This window comes from Brachyistius frenatus, unplaced genomic scaffold, assembly GCF_029030835.1.
Source record: "Brachyistius frenatus isolate BFR_SWC_R1_liver_20210118 unplaced genomic scaffold, ASM2903083v1 Contig_287, whole genome shotgun sequence".
NCBI lineage: Eukaryota > Metazoa > Chordata > Actinopteri > Embiotocidae > Brachyistius > Brachyistius frenatus.
This window is the reverse complement of record NW_027210886.1, coordinates 284,450-306,603: the sequence shown is the minus strand read 5'-3', so window position 1 is coordinate 306,603 and position 22,154 is coordinate 284,450. Positions and strand designations below refer to the sequence as shown.

General features: G+C 41.4%; 1 protein-coding gene across 1 annotated transcript in view; it reads left to right on the top strand.

Moving 5' to 3' along the window:
- Positions 1–22,154, top strand: part of LOC138635045 (inactive N-acetylated-alpha-linked acidic dipeptidase-like protein 2) — a 256,172-nt gene that overhangs the window by 87,745 nt on the left and 146,273 nt on the right. The window contains exons 7-8 of the mRNA XM_069722353.1: positions 3,387–3,574; positions 4,120–4,248. Coding sequence (XP_069578454.1) covers positions 3,387–3,574; positions 4,120–4,248 — 317 coding nt within the window. The remainder of the gene's footprint in view (positions 1–3,386; positions 3,575–4,119; positions 4,249–22,154) is intronic.

Genomic DNA, 22,154 nt, shown 5'->3' with positions numbered 1-22,154 from the left:
TTTGTGAATCAAACATTTTTTGTTTGTGAATCAAAACTTTTGTTCGCGAATCAAAACTTGTTTGCGAATCCAAAACATTTGTTTGTGAATCCAAAACTTGAGTTGGATGTAATGGGGGGACCGACACTCAAAGGAGACAGAAGTGGTGGGTTTGACTGGCTGTCAGCTGCTGTAGACACACACCTCGTCCCTCTCACCAACAGCAGAGGACTCTGTGTTGAGCTTCATGGAGGTCTGCTAACGTTATGTTTTCTATTAAAATGCTTTTAAATGTGGCAGCATGACTCTCACTTTGTTTATATTTCACGTTATCCATATGATCCGTAGGCAGATCCCTTCAGCAGCATACGCTGGTACGTTGCTCATATGTCCACTGACACGGACCGTCTCCGAGGTCCTCGAAGTTAACAAGAGTACACATGCAAATCCAAATCTTTTTATTCTCAGTTCATATTTTTTACCTACAAACTTGATTTTTGATTGCAATGAGAAATTTGCTCTCAAAACAGTTTTTTATTCTTTTATTGAAGACACAAAAGTACCTTTACAGAATTACAGCAGTTTGTTATAAACCAGAATGTTTTTAATACTCAATGTTTAATACTCAATTAATATTATTAATTCATGTTAAATATGAATACTCTCTAAATGTATTGAGACTGAAGGAAAACAAACCAACAAAAGATGATGTGATTTAAATGTTAGACAGATGGTGCCCACAGTGCAAAGTACATGTCTGCTGGTATATGGCAGACTCTCCCACCATTAACTGCATGTGTGTGTGTGTGTGTGTGTGTGTGTGTGTGTGTGTGTGTGTGTGTGTGTGTGTGTGTGTGTGTGTGTGTGTGTGTGTGTGCGTGCGTGCGTGCGTGTGTGTGTGTGTGTGCAGATAATATGCTGAGGCAGTGGTAGAGACAACAGGTGTGCATCATTAGGTCATTCATTCTGTGGGTGACTTTGCTCAGGAGTAAAACTGTTAAAGTTTGTGTGTGTGATTGTCTGCTATAACAGAGGATTCTTAATTGAGTACTTTGTTTTATTCTGTATATTATTTTGAAAGTGTTCGTTGAGCTCGGCCTCTGTCAGACCGAAGCAGGTGTCCGTTTCCATGTCGGTTCTGCTGAGCTGGACCGGTGTGGTGGTGGAGGAGTGGCTGGCTGCTTGCTCTCAGGAAGCAACAATATTTTTTTTGTATTATCTATTTCTGTTTAAGCCATTTTGGTTGAACTTCAGGTGGTTCATTATGGCCTCTATGTTTATCTATATTTAAATAAAAATGGAAAAAAAAAATGTTTGTGTGGACACCTGCCAACAGATCCACATCACCCTTAAACAGTACATATCCCCTTTATATAGGATACCAGCACTACTTTGGCTTTGACAAAAACTGGAAATGATCCAGTGCCTGAGAACAAGTATTAAGTATTAAGATATCGACTTTGACATGCAGCGGCACAGTGGTGCAGTGGTTAGCATTGTCACGTCAGAAAGGCCCAGGCCCGCATTTGAACTTGGAACATGTGAACTGCAAAGGTTCTGTGTGGAGTTTGCATGTTCTCTCTGTGCCTGCGTGGGTTCTCTCCAGGCACTCCAGCTTCCTCCCACCATCCAAAAACATGCACCTCAGGTTAATTGGTGGTTCTACAAATTGCCCTTAGGTGTGAATGGTCTTTGTTTCCATCTGTCTATAAGTGTTGGCCCTGTGATACACTGGCGACCTGTCCTGGTTGTGCCCTGCCTTTGCCCAAAGTGAGCTGGGATAGGCTCCAGCACCCCCGAGACCCTGTTCAGGATAAAGCAGGTATAGATAATGGATGGATTTTGACATGTGAGTGGGAGACCAGGTATTTAGGTTTGTCTGTATGGCTAATAAACAATTCAAAGACAGATGAAATACAAATGTTCGCATTATCTTTTAATCTCAGTGAGACAAGTGCAAAAAAGTAAAAAAGTGAAACACTGGATTTTTTTTTTTTTTTTTTTTTTAATTCATCTCCAGAAGGCATGAATGTGGTTTGGACTGTGTTCTTTAGTCTTGCTTTTTTTTGTTCCGTTTTATTTTGAAAAATATGTTACCCTCTGTTTTGTTTTACTTCCTGTCTTTGTGTTTTTACCTCCACTTCTCACCTGTGCTGTGTTTCCTCATCAGTGCTCCATGTGTTTAGTTCTTCGTCAGCCTGTTCAGTTTCCTTCCGTCAGTTCTTGTGTCCATTTCATCATGTTCTCTTCTGGAATTTCATCGTTCATCTTTTCTGTAAGTTTTGCTTTGCTGTTTGCTCTGTTTTTCTGACGTTATCTGACTTTTTTGTTTTACTTTTGGGACCTCTTGTGGTGCCCTACCTCCTTCCCATTGTGACTCAATTAATACACTTTTATAGTGTTCTTCAACCTTTTTAATATACATGTTTGTGAATATATTTTATGATGTAATCTTTTGTGATGTTTGGCTAAATTTTTCTGAACCTCTTTTTTTCACTATTTAATTAAATATTTAAAAATGTTTGACCTGGAGTCACCTGACCATTTACCTAACCCACCTCCATTGGTGCCTTATTGGTTGATGTGTGTGTAAGGGAACGAGCACAGGCATTTTCTCAGAAAAATAGATTTTATTTACCCAAAAAACAACAACAAACAGAAAACAATTTACAAAAATATTGAACTGAAATTCTGGACCCATAAAAGAGAAACAGAACTCGACTCAGGCTGCAGTAACACATCGAGTGAACACATCCAACTGACCTAACAAACGCCACACAATGGGGAACATGTGATACACTGATCAGACCATTCACAGACAGAAAGGGAACACAAACTAAAACGGACAGAAACAGGACTGATCCTGCTGGCAAACGTATTTAAATATGATCTAAATCAAAATATCCCCCAAACTAATCAATTGTAAAGAAACCAAGGAAATATCTAAAGTCAGAAAAAGTAAAGTAAATGAGTGCTCTACAGATATAAATGACTATCTGGACTAAAACAAATGAACTGCAGATAGAAATGAAAGTAAAGGTGTGACTGGGAGACTTACCGACCGAGATTCCTGCTGGGTTTGTTTTATTTCCTTAAAGGTTTTTTTTCTTCTCCTGTTTCATACCCACCATATGTAAATCTGTTTGACCCAGATACAATGCATTGGTCTAACTTTAAAGTTCTTCTTTCTGGAGTTTATTTTTCCTCTTGTGTGCACCGTGTCTGTCCATTTACCTCTGAGAGAGCAGGAAGGATAAACCGCTGCTCTCTTTCCTTGATAGCTCATGAACTCACCCTCACATGTTTGTTTCCATCCTGTTTTCCATCCATAATATAAAATACATACCATCTAATACAAATATTCATCTGCGGTCCAACAAAACAAACACTCATCTTTTTATTTTCAGATCGCTATGTGCTGGTTGGAAGTCGTCATGACAGCGACCAGGGAGGCGGGACCTCTGCCATCATGAATCAACTCATCGCAGCGCTGACGGAGCAGACGAAACGAGGATGGGTGCCAGACAGGACCACGGTGTTCTGCTCGTGGGGAGGCTCGGCCCTGGGGAGCATCGGGTCGCATGAGTGGGGAAAGGTCAGCGAGCACAACAGCATCTGCTTTTATTAAATGTCAGCGTAGGGGTCAAAGGTCGAGCCCTCTGGAGTGATTTAAAATGATGTAAAAACTCCATCCATGTATTCCCCATCACGAAACTCTACATACTGTAGTATACTTTAAAAGGATCACCCCACACAGAGACAGGATAGCCGGTTGCTAGGTAACAGCCACCAGCCTCTGGATGGATGCAGCCAGTGGTCACCTCATGTACAACTCTTCAAATGTGAGTGGAAGTTGCCACAATTAAGAATTATACAACCAAAGAAAGAATCTGGAGGTGTTTCTGTATCCTCCATCAAACTGTCTGAGAATATTCAAGTTTAGGTTTCAATCTGATGTGTTTGATGTGATTAAATTACACTGAAAGAAAAGATGGACAAGAGAGGTTTAAACCGCGCGCGTGTGTGTGTGTGTGTGTGTGTGTGTGTGTGTGTGTGTGTGTGTGTGTGTGTGTGTGCGTGCGTGCGCGCGCGCGCGCGCGCGTGCGTGCATGTGCACGCGTCCGTCCCCCCCCCCTCCAGGATAACAGCGTGGTCCTCCAGAGCAGTGCGGTGGCATACGTCAGTCTGAACTCTCCGGTCAGAGGGACAGAGACTCTCAGAGCGACAGCTTCTCCAACACTGCTGCAGCTCACCTCAGACATCCAGAAGGTAACTACGACTACAGTCCTTCTACTCCGCCTCCCACTGCAGCTGAAAGCAGGTCAGATAGACTTTAGAGGGAGTAATTAGGGCCCGAGCATCGGTGCGAAAGCCCTATTGTATTTCGTAAAAATGTTCTTGGTAGTTAGTCGTTCGTCGTTCTTCTCCTTACGTAAAGTGATTTTCCTTTTTGGAGGCTTTATCATATTAAAAAACTCATGAACGTGGAAACACATTTGTCTCCCGGCGAAAACATTTTGTATTCCAGTGGAGCCAAATGGCTCGAGAGCGCCCCCTAAAGAGATGCCCCGGCGGCCACATTTACCTAAATTCATGAAATCCAGTGGACACGTGTATCACAGCCAGACGCACAAAAAAAGTTACATTGCACCGTTACGTCAACTCGACAGGAAGTCCACCATTTTTAATTTAGTCGCCATTTTGGGCGATTCTGACACGTTGCACTTTGTCGAACTAGTCCGAGGGATTTTGTCGGACTGACTTGAATTTAGGTTCTATGGATAGTTAACATGTTTGGGATTAAAAGTTGTCTAAATAATTTGTTTTCATCGATGTGTGTGCCCGTGAGAGGCGGCCATTTTGAGTGTCTCGCCATGAAACTAGGAGTTGCTTTAAATCTTATGTACATGGACCGACCTTCTCCAAACATCACAGGTATGATAACAGCCCCGCCCTGAAGACCCCCGTGGGGTAATATTTGCTCACAGTCATAGCGCCCCCTGTTGGCCACTGGAAATGACACTTTTCATACTTTCACATTCTACATCGAGCTGGTTGATCCCATGAACGTAAAGTCGGGTCACAATAACCTAAACATGCAGTTGATGATATATTGAGACATTCGTTCAACTTTGTTAATGGCCGTCACCGTGACGATGCGGCAAAGTTTGATGTCTCGCCGTGACACAGGAAGTTGATGTTTAAGGTCAAAGGATGCTTGAAACCTCACGAAACGAGTGACATACATCCGGGGTGGTGAGGCGATACATCTGATGTGTTTTGCGAGTCAGCGTGGCTAAACGGTTCGTCAGCGCCCCCTGCTGGAGACAGGAAACGAGACAAAAATAGCAACTTTAAGCGGGTATATGCTTCCGGGAGAGGCGGCTTCAGGGAGGCGGCGCGCCAGAGTGCGAGGGCCCGTACATCACTGCTTGCAGTTTTAATTTTACTTCAGTCTCTCGAGGCTCTTGTTTTCCTCCCACTCTCTCGTTTTCAGTCATAGGTTGACAGGATAGTTGAAACAATGACTGAGGTGTTATCACAGGAAACACTTTTTGTCCCGTTTCTTTAAGTGTCATCTCTTCTGTGAAAGGCGGAGAATAACACTCGGATCTAAACTCACTCTCACTCCTTCCCACACTTAGCATTCATACACTCTGCAATAGCCGTTCTCCAGATGAAGTACAGCAGCCCCATGATTCAGCCTCCCAAACTGTGTCTTTATTCCAACCTGGGGGTGTTTTCCAGATATGATCGGCACTTGCAGACACCTTCATCCCAACTTTTTTTTCATTTCTTTAAACTTGCAAAACTTTTGCCTTTCGAAAAAAAAGAAAACAAAAAACACACCTCATCATCGCTCTCTCATTTCCTTCCTCCGCCTCCACCACTACCTCCTTTTTTTTTTCTCCCTCTCCCTTAAGCATTACATCTCTCTCTCACTCTCCTTCCATCACCTCTTAATCTCCTCTTTCATCAGCAGCCGTCTCTGCATCTCCCCGCCCTCTCATTCTGCTCATTAAAATCTCCCTCTCACTCCTCTGCGTTCTCTCTTAGTCTCTTCAGGTGATGCTATACGGTATTTGTTTTTGTGCCTTCAGGTAACTCACCCATCCACAAAGAGAAGATGTCATGTTTCTTGCTCGGTACGTAGGGAGGTCACACGTGGACAGATGGTACCATCCAATGTCCCTCTCTTCCTCTGTTCGACCTTGCAGTAATTGGTAGAAATGGCCCAGTCTACCTGTCACATGCGGCTGTAATGACGCTACAGACAGACTCTGCTTAAGCATATAAGAGAAGACCAAAGGAGGCATTAAGTACTTTCTATGTTTGATGTTCTTTAATGAAGAAAAACTCAACAATGTGTCCAATTTTAATTTTTTTTAATCCGTCAAAGTCTTTTAATTTGTCTGGCTTCATGTTAAACTTTTTCCTGCTTAGAGCCAAATCTGTGCCACTGTCTTCATTTAGGAATCTGGTTTATACAACGACTGGATCTCTCTGCTCATAAATACTCAGGAGACGTCGGCTTCTGCTGAAAGAACTGGAGGAAATTTACAGGAGCTTGTGTATAGAGCCTCCGTCTGATGGACAATTCCTCACTCAACTCTACACTTTCTCAGGTCAAATCTTGCTACCTTGAAAGTAATTGACTATATATTGGATTTATGGGGCGTCAGCCATACCTGTACATATATCGGCTCTGTCTAAATGCTGGGCCTACTCCTGAAAAGCTGAATTTTGGATATACAGCAAAGCAATGACAGCGAGAGGATTAATTCATTAGTTTGAGTTTGGTGCACCGAGAACAGAGACTACTCCGTTGTTTGCCCTAGTTTCCACCGACTTACTAATGTCCCTGCTCTTGTCATCAAAACTGAAAGAAATATGGCAAAAGCAATTTGTCTTGATGTTTGATTAGTAATGAATCTCAGTTAGTACAGAATTTTATTGGCGCACAAGTTTACGTTGAGTCACTGGTCTTAACTTCTGGCTTAAAGTTTTTCCACCTTATAGTCGTAAACTTATTTTTGGACCCGTTGGAGGCCGTGAAGATAAGTAAACACAAAACTGCCATGACTAATGTAATTACACACCCAGCAGACACGGAGCGATATTAACCTTTATTTGAAGTCATGTCTCAATCCTCCTTCCAGTATTAAATTACAATGTTACCTCTTTTTTTAGCTTGTTTTTGGTCTCCTCCAACTCTTCTGAGAAATATATTTACTATGAAGCTGCTAAATGCTCAAATCTGGAACTTTATCTCACTGTTTAGTTAATGCTTGCCAATATGTTAACATGTTTGGGCTGTCTGTATAACAGCTAGCAACTGGAAGAAAAATCACACGGGCATAAAATTATAATATAGAATTTAAGATTTTGTTAATCATGCATCATGTAGTGAACAAAGACGGGTTAAAAATCTCCTTAAAAAACGGCTCCTGTTGAACACAAAATCCGTACGGCACCGTGACATGAACGCCTGCAATGACAAAATCGTTGCTGCTCACCGGTTTTGTCTCCCACTGACTTCTTTCTGGCCCCCAAAAAAATTGCATAAGAATTTGAGGTGCACTTTGTACTCAAGCTTCAGGTCCAAGATGGCAATCGCAAATGAACATGTACAAGTGGTCATAAAAATGTGTGTTGATCAAGTAGACGTTGGTCAAGACATGTAAAGCAGCTAACTTGGAAAAGTTACTCATGAAGGTCATAGCTTCCACCTTCTCCGGGAATCATCTGAACATATTGCTTGCTGTTACCTCCTCATCTTGGGTTTGTTTTTTAAATTTTATTTGACAGCTGGATTTGACAGGAATTAATTTGTCAGGTTGTCATGTGTTTGTCACATTTTCATGAATGTGATATTTGAAGAACATATTGAGAGAATTACTTCAAACTTGGTACACATATTCACATTGCCTCAAGGATAAACTGATTAAATGTAAGTGGCTAAAGGTCACTGTGACTTCACAATACATTTGTGGCGATAACTACAAAATTCATATGCAAATTTTGACAAAGAATTCATACAAAAATGTCTTCTAGGATAAAATGATGAAGTGGTGACTTATTATATCCAGATATTCTAAGTCAACCAAGGTGACATCGCAATGTTCAGCTAAACCTCTTCTCTGTCCAGTATTTAATCTCGTACCTGAGGGACAGAAGGGACACTGTGAGCATATTTCTCTTTTGGTCAGATACCAATACTTTAAAGTATTTGTCGCTTATTTGCAGTAACATCTTTATTTGAAAGTATTGTCTATAGTCAATCAGCTTCATCGGTGAAGCATATGAAAACATATGATTCCTTCAAAGTCTTCACTACATATATTTTAAGAGTCTGGATGGAAACTACATCTTAACTGTTTGACCGAGTTGTAGTTTAGTTTGTTTTAGACTATTTCAAGTGAAGGAATGTAATGTGTCTTCTTTTTTTTTTTCTGGCCATATCTTCAGTTGATGTGAATACATACAGTCTGGTCAGCGTACTGAGGTAGAAAACTCAATGTTCATCCTTTCAACCATGTGTTTTAGATTCGGCCCACCAGAGAATAGTGCAGTCAACTGAACACAAGCTGTTCTAATTGTCTTTGTCAGATATTTTTAAATACTTATCAATGACAATGAAACAGTGAAGTTCCAGGGTGTATCTGATAATTTACTTATTATGAAGCTCCCTAAAACTAAGAAGAGTTGCAAATATTGATTATAGATGCTTTAAAGTCCAACTGAAATCATATTAATCAGAAAATCCTATTATGGTGTACATAATGTTTTAACAGCATCCCTTCTGGTTTTGTGATGCGTCTTCCAACAGCAGCATGTTGAAGTGTTTCCATGCCTCCTTTTTAGTCCTGTGTTCAGAGCCTTTTTGCTTTGGTGCTAGCTCCAACCAATGTTTTGAAATATCAACAAATCCAAAGGGTTAGATGTATCAGTACTGCTCTTCAGACTCACTGATCCAACCAAAGAACCCTCCAAGAATCCCTCCTGTTTCCTTTAATTCTAGTCTTCTGTCGCGCCCTGCCTTTCCTCGTAACTAATTATCCATTTGGTGGCAGTTGTATCTGTAGCGCTGCGTGTCACTCTATTCATCATCTGAAGCGTGTCTGCGTTGGCCCAGGTACGCTTCCCTCCTCCCAATATTTAGACACAGGTCTCCACGTCATTAATCATGTTTACGCAGCAGCTGTAATACCTTCTACTTATCTTACTTTGCTAGGACCTGTCTCCCAAACCGATACGCTGCCGCACTGATAGTTTTGGAATGGGTGCTTGGGAACCAATTATAATACAACTAGATACTCCTTTCGTAGGGGATTTACACCAGAAAGGGGGGTGACAGGAGGGGTGGCAAATAGAAAGAGAGATGGAAGGAGAGAAAGATGGGGCGCCTGGGTGGCATGAAGAATACAAAACAAATGGAGAGGACCTTTAATTGTGTGTTGCTCCACAGATGTGTGTGAGTGGGTGGCTGCTAGCAGGTAGTTCCATCTGGAAACTAATGGTCGCCGGTGGACAGCACGTTGTTACACTGAAAAAAGACTGCAGTGGCAAATTCCTCATCGGCCCTCTGACAAATGCTCATGGACTTTTGCAGTTATGCGTTCGTTCCAACATGTGTGTGTGTGTGTGTGTGTGTGTGTGTGTGTGTGTGTGTGTGTGTGTGTGCGCGCGCGCGCATGCGTGTGAGGGATAGAGAGTCTGTTATTAATGGATGTGTGTGTGTATATGTGCAGTCTGTAAGTTTGGTTGGTAATGAAGCTGTGATTTAAACCCCTCTGAGGTCTGACTTTAATTGTTTAGAAGACATGCAGCTGTTTGTCCCACTTTCACAAGACATTACGTCTCATGAATCCATATCACACCTCCTATGTTGTTCGTATTCAGTGGCGTCCTAAAGTCTGACAACACATAGAAAGTCGGTCATATTTTCCTTTAAACGAAGGGGATGGGGGCAAATTCTGGTCCCCGTAACCAAGGGTTATGGCTTGATGCTCGGAGTTAGTTGATCCAACTTATTTCCACAGTTTGAGAGTGAAGAAGAAGGTGCTGAAATCTGGAAGGTTCGTATTATGGCCGGAACATTATGATGGTGACGAATTGACCTTGTGGTACACATTCTGGTGTACATATTAATATCTCAGCCTGTTTCACCATGTTTGCCTGTCTCAGCTGTCTCCAGCTTGTTGACATGAATAGAGTCCGGCAGGCTGATAGTTTCCTGATGGAGAATCCTTTTAGGAGAAAACAGGAGGACTTGTCATCCTTTCAACAGAGTCCAGGTTTATTAGAGAGGCAGTGCAGGACTTGTTCTTGTTTTTCTTCCAGTGCTGAAAGTTTCCCATAAAATGTGTTGAAACAAATGAGACATTTCAACCAGATTTTGTTTGAGTTTTCTCAACACAGTCCTCTCAGTGCTTCACAAATGTTGTCCTGATATATACAGTAAATGGTCTGGACTTTTATGACCACTTTTTACCTTCAAGATTTAAAAGACACTTTACAGTTTTTCATTTACACACTCATACTAATAATGGTGCTCACCTGCCATCCATGAAAACTAGGGGTTCAGTGTTTTGCCCAAGAAACACTTCAGCATGTTGACAGGAAGTGTTGAGGGTTGAACCTCCCTTGCAAATAACAGAAGCCTTTATGTCCCTGTATAGCATTGCATGGCAGTCCAATTAGAAAACAATTATGTCTTGTGGACCATTTTATCAGTTATAAAAATACATGTTTATTTTATTTGTAAACAATGTCTTGTCAACAACTATAACTTTCTCCATAAGTGGAGGCTTCCATATAAATCGATAATAGAAGACAAAATAGTAAACGCTGTCTTAGGAGAAGTTCTACTTTCTGACTCAGGACCTCGGTGTCCCCGAGGACTAAAACATGTACAACAAAAGTATCCTCCAATGTTCCCCCACACATCACAGAACATACCTACAGTCTGCAGTGACTGTGTAAGTTCTGGTTAAATCCAGATCTGCTGCCCCACAGTGTGCCTCTATATGTGATCATCTGGGAGGAAGTGCCCTCGTGTGCCCTTTCAGCGGAAGAAAATGTGTTGGTGGCCGATAAAGTACCCCTACAAGCAAGGAACCACAATGTGCCCTTCAAATAAAGATGTAATTCAGTGCCCTGTGAGTTGCAGCTGTAATGAGGTAACCTGGAGAATCTAGATGGGTGACCTTCTGCTTAAAAGAAAAATGGAGAAGGTGGGGTTTTTGTTTCTGCTAGTGTATTCTGCTGGTGCATCAGTGTGACATGATGCCATGGTGAGCTCCCTTTCAACCACAAGAACCTCAGTGACAGGCCTGTAACGCTGCTCTGTATGGAAAATAAAACCTTGTAAACTTCCAATGACAAGAGACATTACATTACATGATATAATAAGGATATACTGCTCAACTTTGTAGCTGTTGTAGCTAATGTTATTTTAACCTGTTTTTCTGTGAATCCGTGTGGCCAGATCCTCGATGTGACTACGTCTGTAGTGCAGTCGGCAACACTTTTCTGCAATTCAAACATGTATATACAGTACCAGTCAAAAGTTTGGACACAGCTTCTCATTCAATGTTTTTTCTTTATTTTATTTTTTCCTACGTTGTCGATTAATATTGAAGACATCCAAACTATGAAGGGACACACATGGAATTATGTGATAAACCAAAAATTGCTCAACAAACCAGCATATGTTTTATATGTTGGATTCTTCAAAGTAGCCACCTTTTGCTTTGATGACCGCTTTGCACACTCTTGGCATTCTTTCAATCAGCTTCATGAGGTCGTCACCTGGAATGCTTTTCCAACAGTCTTGAAGGAGTTCTCAGAGGTGCTGAGCTCTTATTGGCCGCTTTGCCTTCACTCTGCGGTCCAACTCATCCCAGACCATCTCAGTTGGGTTTAGGTTGGGTGATTGTGGAGGCCAGGTCATCTGACGCAGCACTCATCACTCTCCTTCTTGGTCAAACAGCCCTTCCATAGCCTGGAGGTGTGTTTGGGGTCATTGTCCTGTTGAAATACAAATGCTGGTCCCACTAAGCTCAAACCAGATGGGATGGCATGTCACTGCAGAATACTGTGATAGCCATGCTGGTTAAGTATGCCTTGAATTTTTAATAAATCACCAATAGTGTCACCAGCAAAGCCCCCCCCCCCCCCACACACACACACACACACCATCACACCTCCTCATCCATGCTTCACGGTGGGAACCACACATGTAGAAACCATCCCCTCACCTTTTCTGCTTCTTACAAAGACACGGTGGGTGGAACCACAAATCTCAAATTTGGACTCATCAGACCAAAGTACAGATTTCCACTGGTTTAATGTCCATTCCTTGTGTTTCTTGGCCCAAGCAAGTCTCTTCTTCTTGTTGTTCTTCCTCAGTATTGGCTTCTTTGCAGCAATTCGACCATGAAGGCCTCATTCACGCAGTCTCCTCTGAACAGTTGATGTTGAGATGTGTCTGCTACTTGAACTCTGCGAAGCATTTATGTGGGCTCTAATCTGAGGTGCTGTTAATTTGCAGTTTCTGAGGCTGGTAACTCTATTGAATTTATCCTCAGCAGTAGAGGTAACTCTTGGTCTTCCTGTCCTGGGGCGGTCCTCATGAGAGCCAGATATTCTGGTTTGTTTAACACTTTTTTTGTTTACCACATAATTCCATGTGTCTTCCTTCATAGTTTTGATGTCTTCAATATTAATATGCAATGTAGAAAAAAATTGTATATATAGTACAGTATATATATTTTGATTTTATATTTAAACAAGAAACACAGACAACAGTGTTATTGTTGTGTGATGGATTTTGCCAGAGGTGAGTTATTGTACAGTCTTATTGCAGTGGGCAGGAATGATCTCCTGTATCAGGAATGATCTCCTGTATCAGGAACGATCTCCTGTATCAGGAACGATCTCCTGTATCTGTCCTTGTGACAGCGGAGCTGGAGGAGTCTTTTGGAGAAAGTGCTCCTCTGTCCCTGCAGCAGGTGGTAGAGAGGGTGGTCAGGATTATCCAATATGGATAATAGTTTGTTCAGCGTCATCTTCTCCACCACCTTTTCCAGACTGTCCAGTTTGCAGCCGATGATGGAGCCGGCCTTCTTAACCAGTTTGTTAAGTCTGTTGGTGTCTCCGGCTCCAATGCTGCTCCCCCAGCAGACCACAGTGAAGTACAAAGCACTGGCCACAACAGACTGGTAGAACATCTCCCAACATCTCGCTGCACACATTGAAGGATCGAAGTTTCCTCAAGAAAAAGTCGACTCATCACCTTCTTGTAGACAGCGTTGATGTTGGTCTTCCAGTTCAGTCTGTTGTCGATGGACACACCCAGGTACTTGTACTCCTCCACCATGTCCACCTCCTCTCCCAGAACTTTCAGCGGTTGTGGAGCCATCGTCTTTCTCCTGAAGTCAACCACCATCTCTCTGGTCTTGGCCACGTTCAGGAGCAGGTGATTTCTTCCCGCCCACTCCACAAAGTCCTCCACTACTGCCCTGTACTCCTCCTCCCGTACCATCTGCATTGCCTCTGGTTTTCCACTCCAACAACCAGGAAAGCCAAAATGAAGCACGCATGACATTACTGAGCAGGATTTAAGACGGCTTTTAAACTTTTTTTTAAAACTGTCAACCGGGTTCACATCTGTGGTCCTATTTTAAGAGAGGCATTCATGATTTAGGCAGGACCCTCAGCTTCTATGATTTTCATTTGTTTTTTATTGATAATTTTAACCTGTTTAGAAATCGAGCATCCTTATTTAAGAATATCAACCATCCCAACGGCTGAGATGTTTGGATTTTTTGCATTTTGAGTGACAGCATTTTTGTACAGTTTGAAATACCTCCACAGATTGACCGATGTACATATTTCAAGATAACTAATCTCTTGTTCAGTCTAGCAGAGTACTATGTGCACTAGTATATAGCCCACAATAAGAACATTTTAATTACTGGTCATTTCAGTGTCCATGTTTGTTGTCCTTCTGAACCAAGGGCAAATTACTTTTTAACTTTTAATTTTGAAGCAGGTTACAGGTCTTACTCATGAATGGGCTCATACTTTAGAACTTGTTCTGTCACATTGCGTTTCTGTACGTATTTGTGAGATCTGTGATGCATCTTTCTCCACACTTATTCCCATTATCGTTGCAGCTTACATCTGTAGTTTAGTTGTTATCAGTAGTGTCCCTGTTCGCTGCTCTCTTTAATGACATCTAACACTACTGACCAATTTATTAGTGTTTATAGAGCCTCCTCTCTTATGTATTGAACAGACAATATTTTAACCTCATTTAATACCACTGGCTCTGCCACCCTGGATATTGTTTCCCCCATGAGGTCATACTGCCCTGAACTTGAATACCATCCATTGTTAAAGAAGACGACACTCAGAAATGTTGGAGACAAGTCCCATGAAACGGATATGACTCTGCCTAATGTCAGACTGCTGTTCAGGCTCTACAGAACAAATACTATTCAGACTTGATTGCAAGTCCCTTCTTATACTCCAGCAGTCATTTTCAACACCATTAATGTGGTCATTAATCCATCTGTCCCCAAAGTCTGTCTTCTGCACACTGCAACACATTTTTGAAATCCTTCCAGGATTAGATTACCAAACATAAGTTGGGTGTTCTGTCGTATAACTGCCATCCATCCATTTTATCCTCTGTCAGTTCCATTGGATCTGGCTCAAGCCAGACTCCCTCATAGCTTCAACTCAAACTGTTGATCAACTAAAGACTGCTAAGTGCAACTCCGAAATCGTCCATTATGTTCTTCTTGTATCCAGATATTTTTATTGATTTCCGTCCAAAAAAAGAAAGAGACAATTCAGTCACGAAGCAGTGCACAAAAGGAAAATACATTCACTTCAAGAGGCACATGTGACAGAGCAATAAATGACACAGGTTATTTTGAACGTTTAATATTAAGCTTAGTAGCTCAACCCCGCCCCAACTCATTTTTTCAGCTGGAATTTCTGCAATTCATAACTAAATACATAAGATTGTACACCGTTTCGGAGTAAAACCAACCCGGTCCACAACGAAAGTGGACGTTTACATTGATTGTACTGCTGTAGAGTTAAATATATGGATACATAAGCAAATCAATAAATGAAGAAAAATCTATGTTAGAATAAGACCTCAGCTCAACAAGTTTACAAGGCATGTAAGCACACGTATACGTGTACAAAAACACTTAAATCTTACTATCGATACCTACTCACACATAGACCCATTACCCCTCACTATATGAGCGCAGCCAAAGAAGCGTTTTTAATTTGCTTCAAGATTATTAAAGTTTCCTAAGAAGGGTCCCCAGATATTTAAGAACTTGGCATGTGAATTAGAAATTCACGTCCTGTTCTTCTTTAAAGAGCTTTATGTTGTATTTGGGCCAAGCATGCTAGCAATTATATATACAGTGGTGTGAAAAAGTGTTTGCCCCTTCCTGATTTCCAATTTTTTTGCATGTCTGTCACACTTAAATGTTTCAGATCATCAAACAAATTTAATTATTAGTCAAAGATAACAAGTAAACACAAAATGCAGTTTTTAAATGAAGGTTTTTATTATTAAGGGAGAAAAACAATCCAAACCCACATGGCCCTGTGTGAAAAAGTGTTTTCCCCCTCCTGTTAAAACATAACTTAACTGTGGTTTATCACACCTGAGTTTAATTTCTCGAGCCACACCCAGGCCTGATTACTGACACACCTGTTCTCAATCAAGAAATCACTTAAATAGGACCTTCCTGACAAAGTGAAGTCGACCAGAAGATCCTCAAAAGATAGACATCATGCCGAGATCCAAAGAAATTCAGGAACAAATGAGAAAGAAAGTAATTGAGATCTATCAGTCTGGAAAAGCTTCTAAAGCCATTTCTAAAGCTTTGGGACTCCAGAGAACCACAGTGAGAACCATTATCCACAAATGGAGAAAACATGAAACAGTGGTGAATCTTCCCAGGAGTGGCCGGCCGACCAAAATTACCCCAAGAGCGCAGCGACGACTCATCCGAGAGGTCACAAAAGACCCCACAACAACATCCAAAGAACTGCAGGCCTCACTTGCCTCAGTTAAGGTCAGTGTTCATGACTCCACCAGAAGAAAGAGACTGGGCAGAAATGGCTGCATGGCAGAGTTCCAAGACCAAAACCACCGCTGAGCAAAAAGAACATTAAGGCTCGTCTCATTTTTGTCAGAAAACATCTTGATGATCCCCAAGACTTTTGGGAAAATACTCTGTGGACTGACGAGACCATAGTTGAACTTTTTGGAAGGTGTGTGTCCCGTTACATCTGGCGTAAAAGTAACACCGCATTTCAGAACAAGAACATCATACCAACAGTAAAATATGGTGATGGTAGTGTGATGGTCTGGGGCTGTTTTGCTGCTTCAGGACCTGGAAGACTTGCTGTGATAAATGGAACCATGAATTCTACCGTCTACCAAAACATCCTGAAGGAGAACGTCCGGCCATCTGTTCGTGACCTCAAGCTGAAGCCAACTTGGGTTCTGCAGCAGGACAAGGATCCAAAACACACCAGCAAGTCCACCTCTGAATTTTTTTTATTTTTTTTTGGATTGTATACACTTTATACCCGAGGGGAAATGTCTTCACTACAGCAGGGGGGCTCTCAGGGGGGAGATGCTGCAGCAGGCTGCCACTAGCGCGGCGCCAGGTAACCTGACCTGAGGTGCATGTTTTTGGATGATGGGAGGAAGCCGGAGAACCCGGAGAGAACCCACGCAAACACAGGGAGAACATGCAAACTCCGCACAGAAAGGCCCAGGACCGGATTCGAACCCGGAACCTTTTTTGCTGTGAGGTGACAGTGCTAACCACTGCACCACCGTGCCGCCCATGGATGAAGAAAAACAAAATGAAGACTTTGGAGTGGCCTCGTCAAAGTCCTGACCTGAATCCTATTGAGATGCTGTGGCATGACCTTAAAAAGGAGGTTGGTGCTGGAAAACCCGCCGATGTTACAACAACTCTGTAAAGATGAGTGGGCCAAAATTCCTCCACAGCTGGAAAAGACTCATTGCAAGTTATCGCAAACGCTTGATTGCAGTTGTTGCTGCTGAGGGTGGCCCAACCAGTTATTAGGTTTAGGGGGCAAACACTCTTTCACACAGGGCAATGTGGGTTTGGATTTTTGTTTGTTCTCCCTTAATAATAAAAATCTTTATTTAAAAAACTGCATTTTGTGTTTACTTGTGTTATCTTTGACTAATATTTAAATTTGTTTGATGATCTGAAACATTTAAGTGTGGCAAACATGCAAAAAAAAATAAGAAATCAGGAAGGGGGCAAACACTTTTTCACACCACTGTAGTTGTCTGGCAACTGGTTCAGTTCCAGACTATTTTAAAAATTTGCTATTTTGGACCATACAGATCTGTCAAATTTTAACCCAGTGTCTAAACTGCCTTTTTTTTCTTTTTAAAAAAAATCTAAAGTAATTGAGAAAGCTGAGTTCCAAGGAATACAGTCTTTTATAAGTAGTAATGGCATCTGTGAGTTTTTTTCAGTCTGGTCTTTAGCCGCATCACAACACTGGTTCTGACCTTTTAAGACGTTCTATTGCTCTTGTCCTCATCACTGATGATTGTTCTACTTGATCTCACTGCAGCATTTGAAACTGTTGACTGAAATTCTTATCTCCCGTCTTGAGCACATTGGTATCCGGAGAATTGCTCTGAACGGTTTTAAATCCTATCTGACTGATAGATTGTTTTCTGTTAGCGTTGGTGAATAATGCTTATGGGCTTAAGTCTTCTCAGTCAGCCCCTCTGACTTGTGGGGTACCTCAAGGAGTATATCTTGGGCACAGTTCTTTAGATGTACGGCTTCTTGAGTCGATTTTTAAAACATAAAATTAGCGTTCATTTTTATGCCGATGAAACTCGGGTGTACCTGCCACTGAAACCTGACCCTGTCTCTTCCATAAATTATTTAACAATTTTCTTAAACCATGTTAAAGCTCAGCTCAAAAGTTTTTCAGTTTCAATGAAGGTAAAACATGATTTTGGGGCTCAATTCCGCTCACCTTCCAGCAGTATTTCTGGATAATATTTTATCTTACCTTGGTTTTATTGCACTCTACTTCACCTCATGTTTGGAGAGTTATTTTTGATTCTTCATTTAAATTAGATCTGCAAATGAATTCTGTTGGAAAAGCCAGCTAAGCCAAAAAAGAGTCTGAGCTATAATGTCAAGTCCTTCATTTCTTTTAAAGACCTTGAGAAGGTCACTCAGGCTTTTAGCTCCATAACTTTGAAACAGCCTCCTCCTTCTGATCAAGTCATCAACGACTCTTCCAGTATTCAAAACATTTATTACATTAAAATCAATGACACATTTTCTAATAAAATAGATACAATAGATTATACTATAAAGAACCCCTCTGTCCAAAAGATTAATTTAAAATTCCACATATAGAAAGAAAAGATGTTCAATGTCATTGATTAAATGCAGGGAAAAAGTTCCTTAGTATGATTGCCATTAATTTCCCCAAAAGAAAAACCTTCTTTCATGTACAGTATGTACCAGTCTTAATGCTCCGCTACCTAACATCCCATATACAGGCAATTTCTCCCAAAGCAATAACCATATACAATTTAATTAATTCGTACAATACATCTCAAAAGCTGTAGATCTTTGGATGTCTCCAACATGTTGGATTTTAAACACAATTTGCATTCACCATGACAAATTCTCCTCGTGTACATTCTTTTAGAAAATGTGCCTACTGGAAAAATAACGGCTGATATTTTAATTGAATTATGATACCATGACAGGTTTTGAAACATGAAGAAAGGGATGACAATAGGCCGGTTTCTGAATCACACTGTAAATTGTGAATATGAACATCATCCACATTAGGGAATAAGCAAGGATGTTTAATTTATATGTTTTCTCACATAAAGCCTGCGGAAAAGAAGCTCATGATAAATCAACAGAATGAGTCTGTGACTTTATGGCCATCCAAGATGGTTCGACAGCACACTTGGCATAATGTTTGAAATAGTATGCTGTTGGCAATATGTTTGAATTACCATAGTTGCTGTATTGTCAGGAAAGGCATTGTGTGACTGTGCCAGGCTCCATGAATCTGCATAATCACAAGCAGAAGCTGCTCGGCCTCAGAAGGCATTTATGGGACTGACAGCACGGCCCTTCCATCACCGTTTCATATCACAGCGACAGAACATAAGTAGGGAAACGCATATGAAAATGTGTGTTAGATGATGAATGAGCTCTGGCATTACTTGTGGCTGTAACATTTGTCAGCTGCTGGGCTGTGATGCATTTGTCCGACAGTCGTTCTGTACCTCGCCTGCTCTGCTGCAGATGTAAGACTTCCTATTTGTAGAAGTTGGAAGCAGGTGATGTCACATCATCAGAGCTTTCCTGATATTTATTTTGCTTAATAGCTTACCCTAAAATGAATTAAAGACAGATTTTGGCCTAATTTGTTTCCAACCTTTGGCCTTATAATATATATAATTGGTTTTAGCTGGGATTAATCAATGCCTATTCCCTAAGTGCACAGTTTCTCTGAGCAGGCTTCTGGAAGGTTGACTTTTACCCCTCTTGGCGATAATTTGATCAATTTCTTACAGAGAAATGTCTATTTGGGTTTTTTTTGTTGGAAAATGCCTGAATAAATGTCCTGTGGTGTTTTAGCATGCACTGTCCCGATCTCCTTCACGCCCAGTTAAAGGTTACATTCCTGGTGTAGTTGTGATTTATAACTGCATTCAGACTTTAGCGATGTTTTTCATGTCAGATGTACCGTGCTTCAAAATACTAGTGTGATTCGAGACCTTTGAATTACTACCCACATCTCAGCTTGGTCGACTTTTTTTTAATTAAAATTGTCTCAGTTGGACAAAATATTCAACCAATCAGAGGTTTTTTGGTTGGATTAGTAAAGGGGATGGCAGTAGCCACAAACATTGACAAGTTTTGGTCAGTTTGATTGAGTTTTACACATTGCTATAATTAGAAATAACAACTCTTCAAATGGTATATTTCTTTTATTGACAATATTAGCTACTGTAGCTCACACTGTTGAAGACCATGCAAAACCAAGGAACATCGACACATGGGTTTGTGGGTGTCCTTGGAGACTTTGGATAAGAGATCAAAATGAACACAATTTTTTCTGGTTGGAAAATGAGACCATTGTAATGAGCAAACCTTTAGTTAAGAAAGGTTCATGAAACGTTTGTAACACTTTAATTTTGTCAGTAGTGGCACCTGCTGGACATTTTGCTACACGAGGCCTTCAGATCCATTTCACATTGTTTGGAAAGTTCTCAATAAAATGAGGACGACCCAGAGCACAGAGTACTGCCTGAAACATGACTCATGATTATCTACAGTGCAGTTTCTATTTTGTAATGCCTCCCCATGATGTTTTTGGGTTGTCTGTCCCATTCTCGTGAATGCCACATCCCTAGAATTCCTTCAGGGACTTTCTTTGAACTTGGCAAAACATTCACTTGATATCAAGAATTAAGTGTTTCGATTTTGGTGGTTAAAGGTCGAAGTTCAATGTCAGTGTGACCCCGGTTCCACACATTCACACATGAACATGATATCTAAGGGATGCCTAGATGGAATTTCTTCAAATATTACACAATCACTGTTCTTGAAATTTTTCACAAATGACCAATGAGCTGTAACAATACACTAATTTGGCTTGTGTGGCCTTAAATCTCAGGGTCACTATGACCTCACATCTTTCCAATTCTTTTCAACGTGATGTCTCAGGAACTCCTTCTTCAAGTTTGGCACAAACATTCACTTGGACCCAAAGACAGAGTCACTCAGAGTGAAGACAGTGTGCATTTTTGACTTTTGGAGGACTACATACAGCCGGATCACTTGAACTAAGGAAAAGTATCATCTTTAAATATGCTTCTCTGCTAAAGTTTACTGTTGCATCTGCTGTTTTACGCTATCTTGACTGCTAAAGCTTGCCTGTTTTTTGGAATTGTTTGTGATTGGGTTCTTGTTTTCACTCAAGTAACTGTGAGTCTTTGAGAACAAGTTTAGAGTTAAACTGCTGGTCTTTATTTCCAATTCTACAAAGGCCTAAGTTGTATTTGACTTTCCACCAGTTTGAGGTAAAAAAGACTCTCTCCAAGAGAAGTAGAGACAACATCTAGAGACTGTTGCGAAAGTTTTCTTTGTTTAGTAATCAGTGGTGAGTTTCGATTGCCGCCCATTTGTAACACCCGGTGAGCCAGCCCTGTTATAAAACCAGGAAGTGTTTGAAGCGTCAGCTTCAGCATCAGCGAGGACTCGTCATATGAAGATTCGGAGGATAAAGACTGAGCAGTCTTTCGTTGGAGTCATAGGGGGGAGGCTGAGTATAGCTGAGTAGTACTACTGCCATCTGAGAATGTGTGTACTTTCCATACCTGTGCGTATATCTACTCGTAGATACTATAGGCCTCACACTCATTCACATCAACGCCGTAACCTTTCCTCTGTTATCTATCCCACCCGTTCCACTCATACCCAACACCTCATCACAGGAGGACTCTGGAACTGCCAGTCAGCTACCCGCAAGACAGACTTCATCTCCGGCTTTGCTATCCAGCAATCGCTGGACTTCCTTGCTCTCACTGAGACCTGGATCACACCGGACAACACATCCACCCCTGCTGCTCTCTCCTCTGCCTTCTCCTTCAGCCACACCCCCAGACCCACTGGTAGGGGTGGTGGTTCAGGTCTACTCATCTCCCCCAAATGGAGTTTTTCTCTGTACCCACGTCCACTTCCTACCTCACTGTCTCTTGAGTTTCATGCTGTGACAGTTACTCATCCGGTACAATTAAACATTGTTGTTCTCTACCGTCCTCCGGGTCCTTTGGGAGATTTATTGGACGAATTAGACGTCCTCCTGTCAAACTTCCCAGAAAATGGTCCTCCACTTGTCCTTCTGGGTGACTTTAACATCCAGACTGAGAAGTCATCTGACCTTGTGCTCTTACTGTCTTCCTTTGCTCTCTCACTCAGTCCTTCCCCTCCTACTCACAAAGCCGGTAAACACCTGGACTATATTTTCACCAGAAACTGCTCCACATCTACCCTCACTGTAACTCCACTTCATGTCTC